Consider the following 16,241-nt stretch of genomic DNA (forward strand, 5'->3'; position numbering starts at 1 on the left):
ATTGGGAGTTCGATTTTTGGGAAGATTTGATGACATCACTCACATTCTTGTTGACTTTATTTGACTTCCAAGAGTAGGGCGGAGTTTAAAGTGTTCAATTTCATACTTGGGCGGACTTTTGAAGGCCTTCAACATGTTTGTTTGTCTTCAATTCCAAGCTTGGGTGGACTTTTAGAGGCTCTCTCCATGGACGACCTTTCTTCTTCTCACCATGCATGGCGGACTTTTGTGACTCCACCATCTTCTTTATCAAACTTGGGCGGACTTTTCATTACCCTTTTAAGGCATAGGGCAGAGTTTTGAAGGTCTTCAAAATCATGCTTAGCACCTTGAGCAGACTTTTGATGCATCTCCTAGGGCGGACTTTGGAGTGACCTCAACACATGGCGGACTTTAGATCTCCCTCTACATAGCGGACTTTAGACACCTTTCCACCATGGCGGACTTCGAAGGCTTCTTTAGGCATGGCGGAGTTTTTTATCATTACTACCAAGGCGAAGTTTGAAAAGACCTCTACCAAGGCGGAGTTTTGGGCTACCTCCTTAAGCATGGCGGACTTTCTACTACCCCTACATGGTGGACTTTGGACATTCCCCATGATAGGACGGACTTTTGCACTTACTATCCAGGGCGGAGTTTTGAAGGCATCTCCTTCATCATGTATGGCGGAGTTTAGAGTGTTCCCCTAGGGCGGACTTTTGAAGGTCTATCAAGGAGGGCGGACTTTTGGAGTGACCTCAACACAGGGCATAGGGCGGAGTTTTAGAAGGTTGGCTACTTGCTTGGAGGGCAGAGTTTTAGGAGATTTCTCCAAGGCGGACTTTGGTGAGGTCTTCCTTGGGCGGACTTTTGGTGGTCTTTCAACGTTGCATCCATTTCCTTGGGCGGAGTTTAGGAAGGTCACCAAGGAGGGCAAACTTTTCAAACATCCCTTCATTCCATGGCGGACTTTAGAAGGCCTCCTTCATCATGGCGGACTTTGAGCATCCCTCTATGGCAGACCTTGATCATCTCTCCAACGTGGCGGACTATGCTTGGGCAGACTTTTTTTTTTTTTTTGAACACCTGCCGTGACACTCAACATCATCCATTAGCCGACTTAGAAAAATTTTGGAAAATTTCAAAATTTCACAATTTAACCAAATTTAACCAGATTAACTTGAAATTTGAAATCCATACTTAGGCAAACCATCTGAAGCATTATGACCCCTAAAATGTAGGGAACTAGCTTTTTAGGTCAAGACTTGAAAATTTTGGATCCCGGTCGAAGCACGTCAGTGGTATCAGTGCAAACCCTAGGTCCCCATTCTGAAAAAGCAAAAAGCAAGCATCCCTAAAAAATAGGGAAAACTTTCTAAAAATAGCCATACCGGGGATTGGGCTAAAAATGCCAAAAACGAAACTTCCTAAAAAATAGGAAAAAGCAAAAAAGCAGACTTTCTAAAACTAGAAAGTTGTTCAAATTCGTCCAAATCAATTGCGATCTTCATCCTTTGGCCTTTCTAGGCATTTTGACGGTGTCTTGACTCTAGAATCACTTGGTTTGCAAAAACTAACTTTCAATCCTTAGGACCCGAACTGTTCAAAACTAAGAAAGGCTTGACAAAACTGAAGTGGAAGGCCACGGGACACTAACAAAAACCCTAGAAAGCAGGAAAAGAGAGGGTCCCCATTTGCAATAGGGCGATGTGTGAAAAAGGTCACAACACACTGCTACCAAACTGTTGTTTCCAACAGTCCTGTTGCAGAAGTTTGGGTGCACAAGTCTGGAAACTTTAAGTCAACAGTCGTTGAAGTAATGTTGAGCATTTCTATAAGCGCTCCTCGGATTTAGGTAGACTCTTCAGGATGATTACTACCATATCCCCTTCCTCCATTTTTCAACCAATTGCTTCTAGCTGATCCTAAATGTCCTTGATCTTATCACATGCTCATGTAAGGACATACGCTCATCCATCATGATAGAAAATAGCTGGTTCTTTAGGAAAAACAAACGGCTCTTGTCTAACGTCTTATGGAGATCCTTTAAAATAGCCCATATCTCTACACTTGTCTTGCCGAATGGCACTTGAGGCAATTGATCATCAGTAACCAAAAGTTTGATAAGCATGACCGCTTCCTAGTTGTGCTCATCAAACTTATCCTGATATTGTCTAGCTACAGTAGGACGAGTCTCTTTACCCAAAGAGATCATCGAGGCAACAATATTCAAAGATTGTCATCATCTGCTGCTTCCATATGTTGTATTTTTTGTTGTTAAATCGTTGATTGCCTTCCAACATTATGTTGATCAAAGACACCATCGTGCACACTTTCCGAGGCATGGAAAACAATAATCTCTAAAGAGGTGAAAAAACTGATTTCTGAAGAGCACAAAACCAGAGGTGTGGATCCCAATGCAAAAATTGAGGCAAATTCAAGTACAAACTTCGAGACTGAACTAAGTACGACTGGCACAAATCCCAATGTATGGATTTTAACAAACCCAGAAGATTCCAACGACCCAAAAAAAGTATGAGAAAAACCCACAAGGAATTTGCAGTTGAAAATTAATTCTAGCAAAATAATCATAGGGTTTTCAAAAACCCTAGCTGGCAGAAAGCAGATCACAACTTTCTGAAAAACATGAAAAAATCGAGCTAGATTTTTATCAAAAAACGCAAGCACCAAAGAAAACCCTAGGTCGCAGAGAATACAAAGGTTAAAAGAAAACCCTAGGCATTGCGTTGGTGTGGAAATCGCGAACAAAAGAAGAGGTTCGTCACTAGAACTCTCAAAAAAATCGCACATAGAAGCTCTCGTCAGGTTAGATGTCGCACAAAAAAGAAAATGTGAGCTGGAAATGTCCCATCATGCATTTAAAAAACGCAAAAATCCATCACATAGACAGAAGTTCGCACAGCAAACACAGTTGCAAAAAAAATGTTGCCCAGAAAAAATCCAAAGCAAAAATTGCAAGAAAAAAAACCAACAGTGAAGAAATGCAAGTTGAGCCCAGGAAACGACCAAACAAAGGTCGCAATGAAGAAAAATCGCGTCGAAAATTGCAAGAAGGGTTTTGAACAGGCCCGAAAATCTTTTAAAAACTTTGAAAAAATTTTGGAAAAAAATTTCAAAATTTTTCATTTCGACTCTAATACCATGTTTTGGTAAAAAACTTAATGAATTAAGAAATGATCAAACAATCATTTAAAGAATTACAAAGACGATGTTTTTATAACGAAACAATCATAAACTGAAGAAAATAGAAACTAACTAATATGTACATTAAGTTACATTATTGACCATTAATAATAAATAATTAAAAGATTATTCTAATAAAGGAAATTAAAAAAAAACCCTTACAAACTAAGAAACCTAAAACCCTAAGGATTTTCTTAGAAAAAATTGGAACACTCCAACAATGGGTAAGGAAAACCTAAAACCCTAAGGATTTTCTTAGAAAAAATTGGAACACTCCAACAATGGGTAAGGAAATGTTTGAGATATACAATGGTGGACTTGGCCAGGAAACTAATCCTAATTATTGATGGTTGGAAAAAGATTGAGAAGGCGAAAGAGAAGGATGTTGTTCATGACTAGAGCTTTTTATGTTGAGATCTATCTATAGGAACTTTATGATACCATTGTGCCAATTTTTTGGTTAAAGTTTCTATACTACATTATTGCACATATGACATGTCACTAATGGTACTTATATTTATCTTTTGGAACCTTATATTAAATAGAGATTTGTAGCATGGATGTTGCATTGTCAAGCTATGGAAGGCACGATGTTTTCAATCTTTTGTGTTTATTCTTGTTAATTAAGCCATATTTGTAAACTCTATTCCAATACAAGAGGAAAAGAAACATTTAAAGAAAGTATTAAACAACATAGAATGCTAATAACAAGCAAGATGGTTCTCATGAAATATCATTTTGGTGGGTCCCTCATAATATCATTTTGGCCTAAAAAAACAACTAAGAATGGTTTGATGTTGATTTTGAATTAATAACTTCAAACATTGGAGATTTGAATGGCAAAGGAAAGGAAGCCCAATAGTCCAAAACTCTATGAAGATCATGATTGCTGATCCAATCGATGAAAGATGGATCAAGATCATGCCATGTGCAAGGTATCAAATATTGGACATCGAATTTGTAGTAATTACAGAATGAGGGAATCTAGAAACACTAAACTCTTTCCATCCAAGGGTTCCAAGGATAAAGTTAGAATGGTTAAATGTTAGTTCACTTGAACATCATTTGCCAGGCACATGGTGACCCAAATGCCCAAAAAACTTGGTGATTTGAATGAATTTTTAGCTTTCACGAGCTCGGTGGTTCATAAATTCAAAGATGTGCTGAATTGAAAATTAAAGTAGATAAAAACCAACAACACCTTAAATACCAAAGTACAATAGGACTTAATTACTTGTTAGGGGCATGAAGGTTTGAGAATTCAGGAGTAAGGAACTGGTCCAATGGAGCCAATATAGGAGCTATTTTTTGTAGAGCAAGGAGTCCTATCAGAAGAAGAAGAAAAATAGGATATATTAGAATCTTGTGTTAAAAATGGGAGGGCTTAAGCTTCTATTTTTTATTAGAATAATATTATATATTATTTACCTTATAATGGTCATTTATGTTGATAAGTTGTCTAAGCTAGTTTACTTAGCAACTTTCTATTTTCAGTTTGTCAGATATTTTAGTATCTTTCTGTTTTTTTTGTCTTTAGTTAACGATCGTTTCTTTTTAGAAACATCGTCCTTGTAATTATCTATTTAAGGATAATATTTACATTTTTCAGGAAGAGGAGGCCATTAAGAAAAAAAATTTGCTACGAGATTATTTGGAATCTTTTCCTGGAAGATAGGAGCTCCTACTGTTTAGGCTTGGATATTTGAGCAGGTAAAAAATGGGGTGGGGCTAGAAATTGTCCCACTAGCTTAGGAATGTTATCTGCCACTTGTCAAACATCTAAATTTAAATTTCCAGTAATAAAAAAAATTGGAGGAAAGGTAAATATTTTTTGCCCATTCTTATCACTGCACTGAGTATAGAAGAAGGTATTATATTCATGAGACCACCAACTTTCTAAAATTTCGGAGCTTAAGCTTTTAGGCCGAACTGTACTACAAAATTCATGGAAACAGCAGCTTTGAAATATTGCTAAAAAATCTCAACAGTTTCAGCTCTATTTTTTAGAAAGCCCACTTCCATGGGACCTCAACCTAAGGGGGTATCTTTGGAATGGGGCTGAAAGTTTCCTCTACCCGTTTACTAAAATTTTGTTAATTTTATAGACTTAGCTATATCGTTGTAAATTTAACTGTAAGTTTAGCAACCATTGCTGCTAAAAAGTAATCATGTAACTACTAACTTCCTAAAATTTTGGCGTTTAAAGTTGTAAGTTTGTCCATTATTATAAAATCCATGGAACCACCTGCTTACGAAAGCTCCTGAAAATTCTTGGGAGCACCACTAAGATATTTTAGGAAGCCTCCTCCATGGGACCGCTACCCAAAGGTTGGGCAGAGCAATGACATAGATAGCCTACAACACCCAAACAAATAGCTTAGCCAACCCAGTTAGGGTGCCATATTAGCGGTCATGTTGGCATTCTTCCACATTAGCAACCATAGAAAAACATCGTTGCAACCAACAACATTTTCAACCCGTTAAAACAGATCGGCTTTATGGATAAACTGAAGACCAATTCAGCTACCTTCAATAACTACCAATCAATTGTGTTCGATTGAAAGAAAATGGGGATATACGAAGCACAAGAAGATGATCTTGTCTGGATAAAGAGAAGTTCAGTCTGAGGTGTCATAAGGAACGAGAGAGAGCGAGTGAGAGAACTTTGATCATATTGTCCATGCAATCACAGCATGACAACATTCGATCGTAAATGTTAAACTTGTGACTGAATTCTGTATACATTGTTCGGAATGAGTAAGATAAACAGGAAGCCAATCGATTGACTCACTTTTCATTTTTATGGAGCGAATGACAAAATAACAAATTTGCTTTAGCTAAATAGTTTTAACGGAAGAAGGAAATTTAGAAAATGGGGGGTAACATACAGGAGTGTTGCCCACTGCAACACCATATTTATTCGCAGCGTTGACATCGACATTGTTGTAACCAACAGCCATATTGCTATATGCACTTCCTCCTGCACTTCTGAGGCAGCCGAACAGGGTTTCCCCCCAATCCTCTGTCAGCTGCACACCAATTCAATTCAATTCAATTAAACTCAAGAAACTAAAAGAAACCACAGTCCAAGTTAAATGAAGCTATTATATTCAGTGGCTTTGCCTGGCCAATGACACCATCGCATTTGTTGCCAATCAGTGCCTGAATGTCTTCGACACTTAAAATTGTCTTCTTTTCCATGCATATCTGTGATAAAAGCGAGGTTAATAACCTTTTTCAAATTAAAGTAGAATTATGTAAGCTGTTTTGCGTGCATACCTCGAGACGACAGTCAGCGAGGGTGAGGAGGTTGATCCAGCGCGTGCCAGGCATGGGTTTGGTGCTGACAACCCTATGTTTTCCCGATGGATTCCACACCTCTATCGCCAGTGACTTCGCCATTGCTCTAATGCCTCTTCTCATTATTTCCTTGCTCCTCCTCGGATATAATAGGATCGCCTTCTCATCTCTTCCACACAAATTTACTTACAAACAAAAAATTATTTATTTATTATTATCCGCTCTCACTAGGTAGCTCCTCTTTTTTTGTTTCCCCATTTATAACGTAGAAATGAAATGCAAGGAATCTGAAGTTTTTAATGATGTTTATGAGATCATATGGTGTATTCACCATATTGGATGTGAGAGTGTGAGAGTGGAATTAAATAATCAATAATAATATTAATCAAAAATTATATTTTTTATATTCATTTTTTTAGTTGATTATGGTTTTTTAATTATAGATTTTGATAAATTTATTTGTCATTCTTGATATTTGTTCTTCTTTGAACAAAGTTGTTAAAGATTCTATTTTTTACAGTTTTTAAATAATTTGATTCATATATCAATATTTGATCATTTTCACTAATTCTAACATGCGAAAATTACAAACCCTATCAATCCACTCATCTTTGGATCCTTTCCACCTTGTTTCACACCTAAAATAGTATGAGCTAGTTCCAAGTCGTTGGCTTTTTAGATTTCTATTCTATATCAACATTTATAGAATGCTTTTACTTGTGATCACATGTGGGCTTGAATTGGTTGATGTAATATTCTCTTTTTCATCCAAGGCATTTTGTCCACATAATTGATTCTTTTTTTTTATGAATTTACATTAGGTAATCCTACATGCTAACTCCCTATTTGTTCATCTACTTGGTATTTCACTTCGTACACACATTCTTTATTCTTTTTAACTTTTCCTCCACTGCAAATTTAGGCTAATGGTATCCCTCCATATTCTCTATTCTCTTCAAATATCCTAGCACCCAAATCATCATTGTTACTTCAACTAGAAAGGCGTCAGCCTCAACTAAAACAATCTAGTATGGTACCATGCTTTTATTTTGAAAATGCTTATGATTAAATGTCTTTATGACCTTTCTATTTGTCTCCATTTTTATATTGCTAAGTTGCTACCTTGAGCTTCACAATCATACAACACCACTAATAGAACAAATAATTCAAATAATGTCCTCTTTTTTTGTATCTATTTTAAAGTATATATAAAGCTCTGCATCCCTCTTGTCTTAGAAGCCTTCCAACTAATATTGTTGTGAAAATCAAGGCCCAAGTATTTGTATCCATTTACCACTTACAAGGGGCTTCCTTCAAAATTAAAAAGTATTTGTTTATTTTTTCTTCTCAAGGAAAAGATCATGACCTTGGTTTTACCAATATTCACTTGCATTTCCACCTCTTGAAAAATAGTTATATGCTTTCAAGTGTTCTTGTACGGAATGAGTCATTTTTGCCATTAGGATGAGATCATTTGAATAGTGCATTAGCATTATTACAAATGTAGCTAGGTAAACACCCCTACCACCTAACTTGTCTATAAATTCCTCTAAATTATCTATCTAGAAGGATAATAGGAACCTCTATTTAACTTTGATGTCAATTCCAAAAGATTTTGATAGGTCATCCTTTGTTATGATTTTGGCTTGAACTAAATCATAATGCTTGTGGGTTCTTGTATTTTTATTAAACTAGTGTTCCAACTCTTCCACCCATAATTTTCTTCTAGGTACCATTTTAAATACCTTTTTTTAATTGAAAAATAGAAAAAACCTCTTCTCCCTATTTTTCCCAAGCCTTTTCAATCAAATGTCTAACTGTAATTTAGTGGCCAATTTTAGAGGTTCTTGGCCTAAAACCTACTCAAGTCCTTTTTCCCTATTGCCCCCCTTTTCTACCCAAAGGCTAAAGAAAGTCTTAATACAACATCACACTATTATTTGGGCCCTTATTTCTAGGTGTGCTCTTTATATTTTATTCTTGATTTATTACACGTCCTACCCCATTTTAAATCTCAAGACGTGTTTCCCCCATCCAAACATTATATATTTTCATATGATATTATTCTTGGCATTATAACCCTAATGTCTCGAAACCCTAAAAATTTGGCCCAAAATTATCAAGATTGGGATGCCCTAAGCATCTCAATCTAACGCTTTTTGCCCTGAATTTTGAGAGGATAATATGGCGGTTCTACCCTATCTGAAACTTTACTCAATGCAAAAATATCATAATCCTAGGTCATCCTAAAGGTGACTTCATAATGAAATCCCTATATAAGGCATCTCTCTCAATTCATTTCAACATCTATCATCGTCACATTCTCATCTATTAATTCTCAAGCAATTATTCTTCTTCAAGAGTGTAATGCCTGCCAAAATACCCTAGAGAAATAAACCAACTAACATACAAATAGAGACAAAAAAAAATTAGTACTCTAATGCATCACACAAATAACTCAAATAAACACATATAATATGCTATCATCTACTAATCATGCACACAATTAAATTCTTCTAACAGGATTATCGGAATATAAACACCATTACTTAAGTAATTAACAACATCATAAATATAACCACATCATCATCATCCAACACTTATCTTATAATCATATCATCTAAGAACATAGAAAGATATCCATTTATATTGCCTTAATACATATTCAATACAATCTCATTTTCTCCTAATTCTAGTTTTATTTTAAATGCACTAAATCCAAATGTTCCTAACACTTGATTCCAACCAAATTAATTTTATTCCAATGTACGAAGATATCATTCCTGAAGCATAATCTTTTCCTTATGTAATCCATACAAATTAACCCATTATTCTCATTTCAAGTCTTATTATGTACATGTTACTAATTCTATCATTTATTCCTTCATGAACTAAACTTCCAACTACATGAATAATAAACATCCAAGACACATCATATCACCAACAAGGAATGCATCACATCTCAACTATAAGAATATTAACCACAACCTACTAATCAATGACCATTTACAAATGATTACAATATTGTTTTACATCAATATACATAGTCATGAATCTATAAGTATACATAACCCATGATACATGATACAATAATGACTAGCCAATCTCATAGATATACAACAATTTGCTCCAAGAATCCAATCACGAACGAAAGAGATAGAGAATCCACATCCACACATGAACATCCAATGAAAAGAACATCCCAATTGAAGAAGGCATCAAACCACCCAACCATGTGGAACCAATAAGGAACTGCCCCTCGTGCTAAGGAGATGACACAAGGTCCCACACACACTCTAGACCTAGACTGACACCTAACAACCAAAGGACGTAAACATGATGACAACTAAAAAGAGAAGCAACCACATAAGCAATAAAACCAAATCACACCACAAGGTTGAATCGAAAGCATAAAATCTCAAAGGCTTTCCAACAACCATGGCATACGGAACAAGAACACATGTAGGGAAGAGTGTCATCACATGCTACCCTCGCAAAGAAGGGAGATCTACACCCTTGATATACATGTGGAACTGTCTCTATCTATGTGAGAATCAAGGGAGTTTAGTTTACCATCTTTATGGCCTTCCCAAGCTCATCCCAAGTCATCCCTCAAAGGCTATGAGATGGGGTACAAAAGATCAATTTATTATCTTGATTAGATTAATCCTAATTACCCAACCCATCTAATTAATTATTAAGGTTATCACTTGATTAATAAAGAAACTTTCAGTGAGATCCTGGAAGTCTAGACCTTCAAGCATCCTTACAAGGAACCTCTTGGTGGCCTATTCACACGTGAACCCAACCAACTCATGAAATCCACTCCCCCTAACCATGTTCCAAGACCTTAGGGTAAACAACAATACAATAATAGCAACAAGGAGGCTCAATCAAATCCACATAACAAAAATCACATAAAAGCATTCACAAATTAATCAAAAACTAAAATGTCATAAAGCTACATTACAAAGGTAACCAAGAGCCTCATAGAAAAGCAATAAACATGAGCTAGGAGTGATCCCTCTTTCTCAGCCATAAAATAATGCAAACATCATCAGCAAGGAACCTCATCTTGTTGGAACCACTAAATACACAAATACTCAAAGCAAGGCAAACACATCTTGCTCAAACACAAAATGTCGATAAAACATGTATTTGATCATAAACACAAATCTGGAATTACGTAAGGATCCTGAAAATAGCCTCTAGTACAATTACAAACTCAGAAAAAACAACTCAGACTGATAAAAGATCACAAAACATAAAACTGGGTAGATTGGCACATTTGTAAAATCAAACAACACATCCACATAATGAAACAACGCATACAAACATCATCTTAGCTCATTTAACTTGTTCTGCAGTGCATATGATTATTTCTACAATGCTTTTAACCAGTTCTACGACACATATATGGCACAGAGAAGCACTTATGAAATACTATGTAGTGCATATAGTCATTTTTGCAACACATACAAGACCTAGAATAGCGCATATATCAGATGAAATAGTGCATATACTAACCCTATAGCGCATAAAATAAGTTATGCATTGCATTCGCTAAGCAGAATAGTGTGTATGTTGACTTAGTGCATTCGCCTTAAGGTTCAATGCTTATGATATACGAAACTCAAAAAATAGAAATGAGGATTACGAAAAACGCTCAGAAATACACTAAATTCACAAAAATGAAAGCAAACACATCCAAAAGACGCAATACAACATACACTACATGGAATTGCACAGATGAAAGATTAATCATTCAAGGCGTAAAAATAATACTACTCCTGAAAAAGACATGGGAAGCTACGACAGAGCCTTTCACGACAATTTCACAAGCCAAGCCCAAATTTCCTTCCAGGAATAAAACATAGAATACAACATTTTTCCCCAAATCATTTATATAAAATTTATGTATATAATCTTACTTCAACTCCCCAATTTTTCCCACAAACAGTCATTTGGAAACAAATCACAAAGGATCGGAACTCCAACCTGGTGAAATAGAAGGAAATGGACAATGAAGTTGATGAAGCGCAATCCAAAATCCAAGCTCCAATTCCAAATCCCAGCCACACCAAAATATCACAATAATGGAAAAGTAATCTCTAGCAAAACCAACCCACGACAATGCTCAAAAAGCCAAATAAATATAATTCCACTCAAAACTATGAAATCTGTCGATCAACCAAAATAATTGAAAATATAATATTTCATACCTACCATACCCAAAATCAAGGTAGAAAAATATATAAAAAATATTATTTAAATTACCCTAATCTCTCCACCAATCATAAAATAGGGTAGGTAGAGTAAATAATAATTTTAATAACCCAAAGGGGTAAAAAGGAAATTAAATAATAAGAATGGCCCAATAATTATGTTGATATGAAGTTTTCAACTTACTTATTGAAATCAATGGTTCAAAATTGACTAGAAGGATGCAAGACGATTGAATTGATCTCAATCATACGTATATTAATTTTTTTTTAAATGTTAAAAAACTAAAAAAACATATTTTAATATGATTAATTAGCAAAAGAATGCACAAAAAAAAGAGTACTATTTTATGCTTTTAATAATAATATATTTTTATGGTATCTTCTTTTATTTGAATATTCCATATTTTCTTGAAGTTTCAAAAGTGGAAAAGACAAAATTATTAAAAAAGAAAGAAATAGCTATTTTTCTACATTTTTAAATGATTAATTTTTCATTGAGTGAAAACCTTATTTTAATTATTTTTGTTTATTATTATAAAAGCAGTGGGAACTAGGGCACTGACCCTTTACATAACATGAGCTATCAACAACACCATTACAACACCAGAACAACACAAAAACAGTTATAAGATAAAGTCTTTCAGAACCAAAAAATAGCTAAGATTTCAAACCAACAAAACATGAGGGACCCTCGCCCAGCCAAAGACCAGCAAAACAAGAACTAAGGGGTCAACTTGCGAACCCCTGTCATTTCTATGACCTTGTTCCATGCATTAAAGAGGAACTTATAAAGTTCCCTAGCCTCCTCCTTATCAACATCATTGTCCACAATACGCTCTCTCAGGAGGGAAAGAGTCAGAGCTGAGTTGTGAAGGACCTACAGACAAAATTTGTTAATACTAATAATCTGAGTATCACAGACCTTCATCTGACGTTTCAACTCTTTAACCTCATCAATGATGGCCTTCACATCCAGGAGCAACACCAGGCTTTCAGTCTGCTTCAGGTTCATCGTGGCCTCCGTGCTGATACTCTGGATTTGCTCCATGGTAGGGATCCCCTGGGGGATTTCAGTCTCGACGGCACTACCGTCCCTGTTCTGCTCCTGGTTATGCATAGTCTTCGCAGCCAGATCCACTTTGTCCTCCTTGGTAATCTCAACCGTCTTCACCGCATCCTCATCAGGGGCACTAACCGCTTGGGCTCCCATATCCTCCAGGTCCACCATCTTCATGACCTCCTCTAGGTCCAACAAGTTGATCAAGACCATAGGTTCCCTTTCCAACTTAGCATTTCTAGCATCCATAAGGGGCCCAGAAGTGTCGACATCCTTAAGATCTTGCCCATCCTTGTCATCAATACGTTCATCATCAGTATCAGATACACATTGAGTTTTCACTTTTTTCTCTGAGGAGCCCATAGACGCAAGTCTACGGGATCTCCTCCTTCCTTCCATGTCCGAAGAGGGGTTTTCCTCCTTCATTTCATCTGACGAAGAGTTGTCATTAATGATAATTCTTTTGCACTTCATGCAGAGGTTTCCCTCTGCCCTTGGGAGGAGTATGAAACTTGTCTTTACCTGTGGAGGAAGAGGGCACAGAGTGGGTAATTTCAGTGATAGAAATGGAGGGGGGAAATTGGGTGGCCACAAAGGCATCATGCCTGAATTGGAAAAACCTAGGAAAAGCAAGGCCAGAAGAGAAGGTCATTAGAGGGTTTGATGTCGTAGTAGAGGGTTGAACCAGCATAAGGTTCCTAGGCGAGTAGAGAGACCAATGGAAATTGTAGAGCCTGTAAATAAGGCCTTGGTGTAGCGGGATAGGCGGCTTATCCACATTTTTGGGGTCCAGGTTTTCTCAAATAGAAGTTTCCAGAGAATGCAGTAAGAAGAACGGTAAACAAAGAAGGTCATTATTATAGAAGTGGTTGAGAAAAGGAAGGTGGTAGTAATAAAATACCTTGAAGTGGCCTTCCAGCATAAAGTATTTCATTATCATCAGGCAGATTTGATTACAAGGGTGCTCCAGCTCCTCACGGGCAAAACCACCCTGTAATTTCACCGACTCCTCCTTGTTTCTGAAGAAACATTTGAGACCTTCACTATTGGACACATGGCTAGTCCTCTTCCACCTTCTCCCTTCTATCGAGAGGCTCTTTGCTTGAGCAATTGAGTCCTCTGAAACCTCAAAAGAGACACTTCCAATCGTGACCCTTCTCCCAATCCAAGGGGCCGCAAACTGAGCCAAGAGTTGCTCATTGTGGGCAGAAAGGCACTCCATGAAATCAACAACCCCTCCTTCAACACAATAATTCCATACTAGCGCATCATTCTTAAAGTCGTTTGGATTATCAGGTTCGTAACACACTCTGTCATCCCCCATTGCCATGATAGAGAGCTCTTGTTTAGCAGAAGACATAAGAAAAGCCATGCAGAGAATGTTGCTTTTAGAGGAATAACTATTTCACAAGGGTCGAATAAATTAAGCCTGAGGCGAGTATCAATGCACCAAAAAGCAAAATTATTGCCATTAATGACCTTGGAAATAGGGAACTTATGTGAGTCATTAATCATAACTTGAGACAAGACCTTAGGCACGTAGGAAATAATCTTGTGATCGAAGCTAGTTCGATTAATGATACCAATGACACATGGCTTAATTTGCATACGGTGAGAGCCTTGAAAATAATCCAACGAGGCCAATATCCTAACATGTCATCACCCTTCCAGTTCATCATAAGGAGATGACCCCAAAAAGCATACCCAAAAATGATTGCCTCATACACCTCACCTTTGGTGGTCATGCTGGCAGTCATCAACATATTCCCCTGTTGATTATTCCATCTCATCCAATTATTGGCGGTAGTCATCAACATATTCCCCATATTCAAATTCGAAAAATAATTCCTCCCAAGACCCCAGAGCGTCAAGAGGAAGTACAAAAGGAGGCTAAACAAGAGCATCACCATAAGATTGAATTTTGGTACCTTCATCCTTCAAGAGGGAGTTAACATGGGGAGGCAAAGAGTTATGGTCCCTCCAACATCTTAGGCCAGTGTTCAATAATCCTAAGGCTGCTAGGGCATCAACAACCTCATTGCCTTCCCTATACACATGCATGATGCGGAAGGAGTCAAGCCCATATATGAGCCTAAGAATATCCCTGATGATACTTTCAATAGTCCAGTTGAGTTTGTTCTACCCTTTGACAACATCAACTATGAGCTTAGAGTCCCCCTTCAATGTCCATATTCATTATTCCCATGGATAGGGACAACCGGACCCCCCAAGACAAGGCCATAGCTTCCTCTTGATTTCTAGAGTTGCCATTCAGATTCCTAGCATAAGCAACAACTAGGGCCCCACTATGAGTTCTAATAACATTGCCCCCAGCCACAAGGTCCACACACGTTGCCCCATCAAAATTGAGTTTGTAGCAGCCAAGAATAGGGGGGACCAAATGACACTATGCCTTAGGAGACGTTTAAAGCCATTTGAATGAGCAAAGGAGCTAAAGAGGTTTCAGCTATAAGTGATCTCCCAATCCCTTTTTGAGGGAGGATTGGGTGGCACTTTGATCCTAGGAATAGAAATGTTCTCCAGGATGAGTTTTAGGAAACCGACAAAGACAGATTCCAGAGAGGCCTCCTTGTCCTTGAAGATTTTGTTATTCCTTTCCTTCCAGATGCTCCACTAGAGGTGTGGGGGAATTTGTCTCCAAAGTTGGCAGACAAGAGGGTTGAAGGAGGTGCCCCCAGACTCTTGCATCAAATGCAATATGTTTTCATTCATAGTCCAGCAAATGTTAAGCTTGTGACAAACCATCCCCCAAAGGTACAATGTAGGAAAAGATGGGGGCAACTTTCAACATCCATTTTAGAAAGGACACATCTATTAGGGAACTGAAATCCTCTCTTAGCCAAGTTGCCCTGAGTCAGAATTTTGTTGTACAGAGCAATCCACCAAAAGAAATTGATCTTAGGGATGAGTTGAGGATTCCAAACCTCTTTCCAATTAATAAGCGAGATAGGTTCTCGCAGCAAGCTGTTGTAAGAAGTTTTAACAAAGAAATCCCCAAAGGGGTCCCATTTCCAAATGGATTTATCCTCCCTAGGAAATAGAGGGAGGAAGGTCCCAGCTGAAAGCTTCTGTAGTGCACTAGCCATAGGAAGCAGAAGAGGTTGATCAAAATAGCAATCCGCTAGAGTCTTCCAGGTGTTGTTGAGGAAGTAGTCAGAGACCTTTTCCCCAAAGAATATTTTAGTAGTATCCTCAATCCTTCTAAGGGAGGGGGAAGCAATGAGGAGCTTTTCCCCAAGCCAACAATCCTCCCAGAAGAGAATCTTTCTACCATTTCCAATAAGCCACTTCGTACCCTGGGAGATGGGGTCCCTACAACTGATAATATTATTCCAAATTTTAGACCCTCTAGGGAGTCCATCTTCATTTGAAGTAGAGAGAAAACTGTCATTGACAAGGTATTTAGCCCTCATAATATGAACCCAATCTAAGTCCTTGTGAAGAATCTTCCAGGT

The 16,241-nt window shown here is 37.3% G+C and overlaps 1 protein-coding gene across 2 annotated transcripts in view; it reads right to left on the minus strand.

Moving 5' to 3' along the window:
* Positions 1-6,648, minus strand: part of LOC131072682 (glycerate dehydrogenase) — a 76,003-nt gene extending 69,355 nt beyond the window's left edge. The window contains exons 1-3 of one of the 2 annotated variants that reach the window (XM_058008924.2): positions 6,463-6,648; positions 6,307-6,390; positions 6,072-6,212 (exon numbers count right to left, since the gene is read on the minus strand). In XM_058008924.2, coding sequence (XP_057864907.1) covers positions 6,072-6,212; positions 6,307-6,390; positions 6,463-6,606 — 369 coding nt within the window. In that variant the 5' untranslated portion in view covers positions 6,607-6,648. The remainder of the gene's footprint in view (positions 1-6,071; positions 6,213-6,306; positions 6,391-6,462) is intronic. The other variant, XM_058008916.2, reaches the window with a different exon arrangement.
* Between the last annotated feature and the right edge of the window lie 9,593 nt (positions 6,649-16,241).

The sequence above is a fragment of the Cryptomeria japonica genome, chromosome 9 (genome assembly GCF_030272615.1).
Source record: "Cryptomeria japonica chromosome 9, Sugi_1.0, whole genome shotgun sequence".
NCBI classification, from domain to species: Eukaryota; Viridiplantae; Streptophyta; class Pinopsida; order Cupressales; family Cupressaceae; genus Cryptomeria; species Cryptomeria japonica.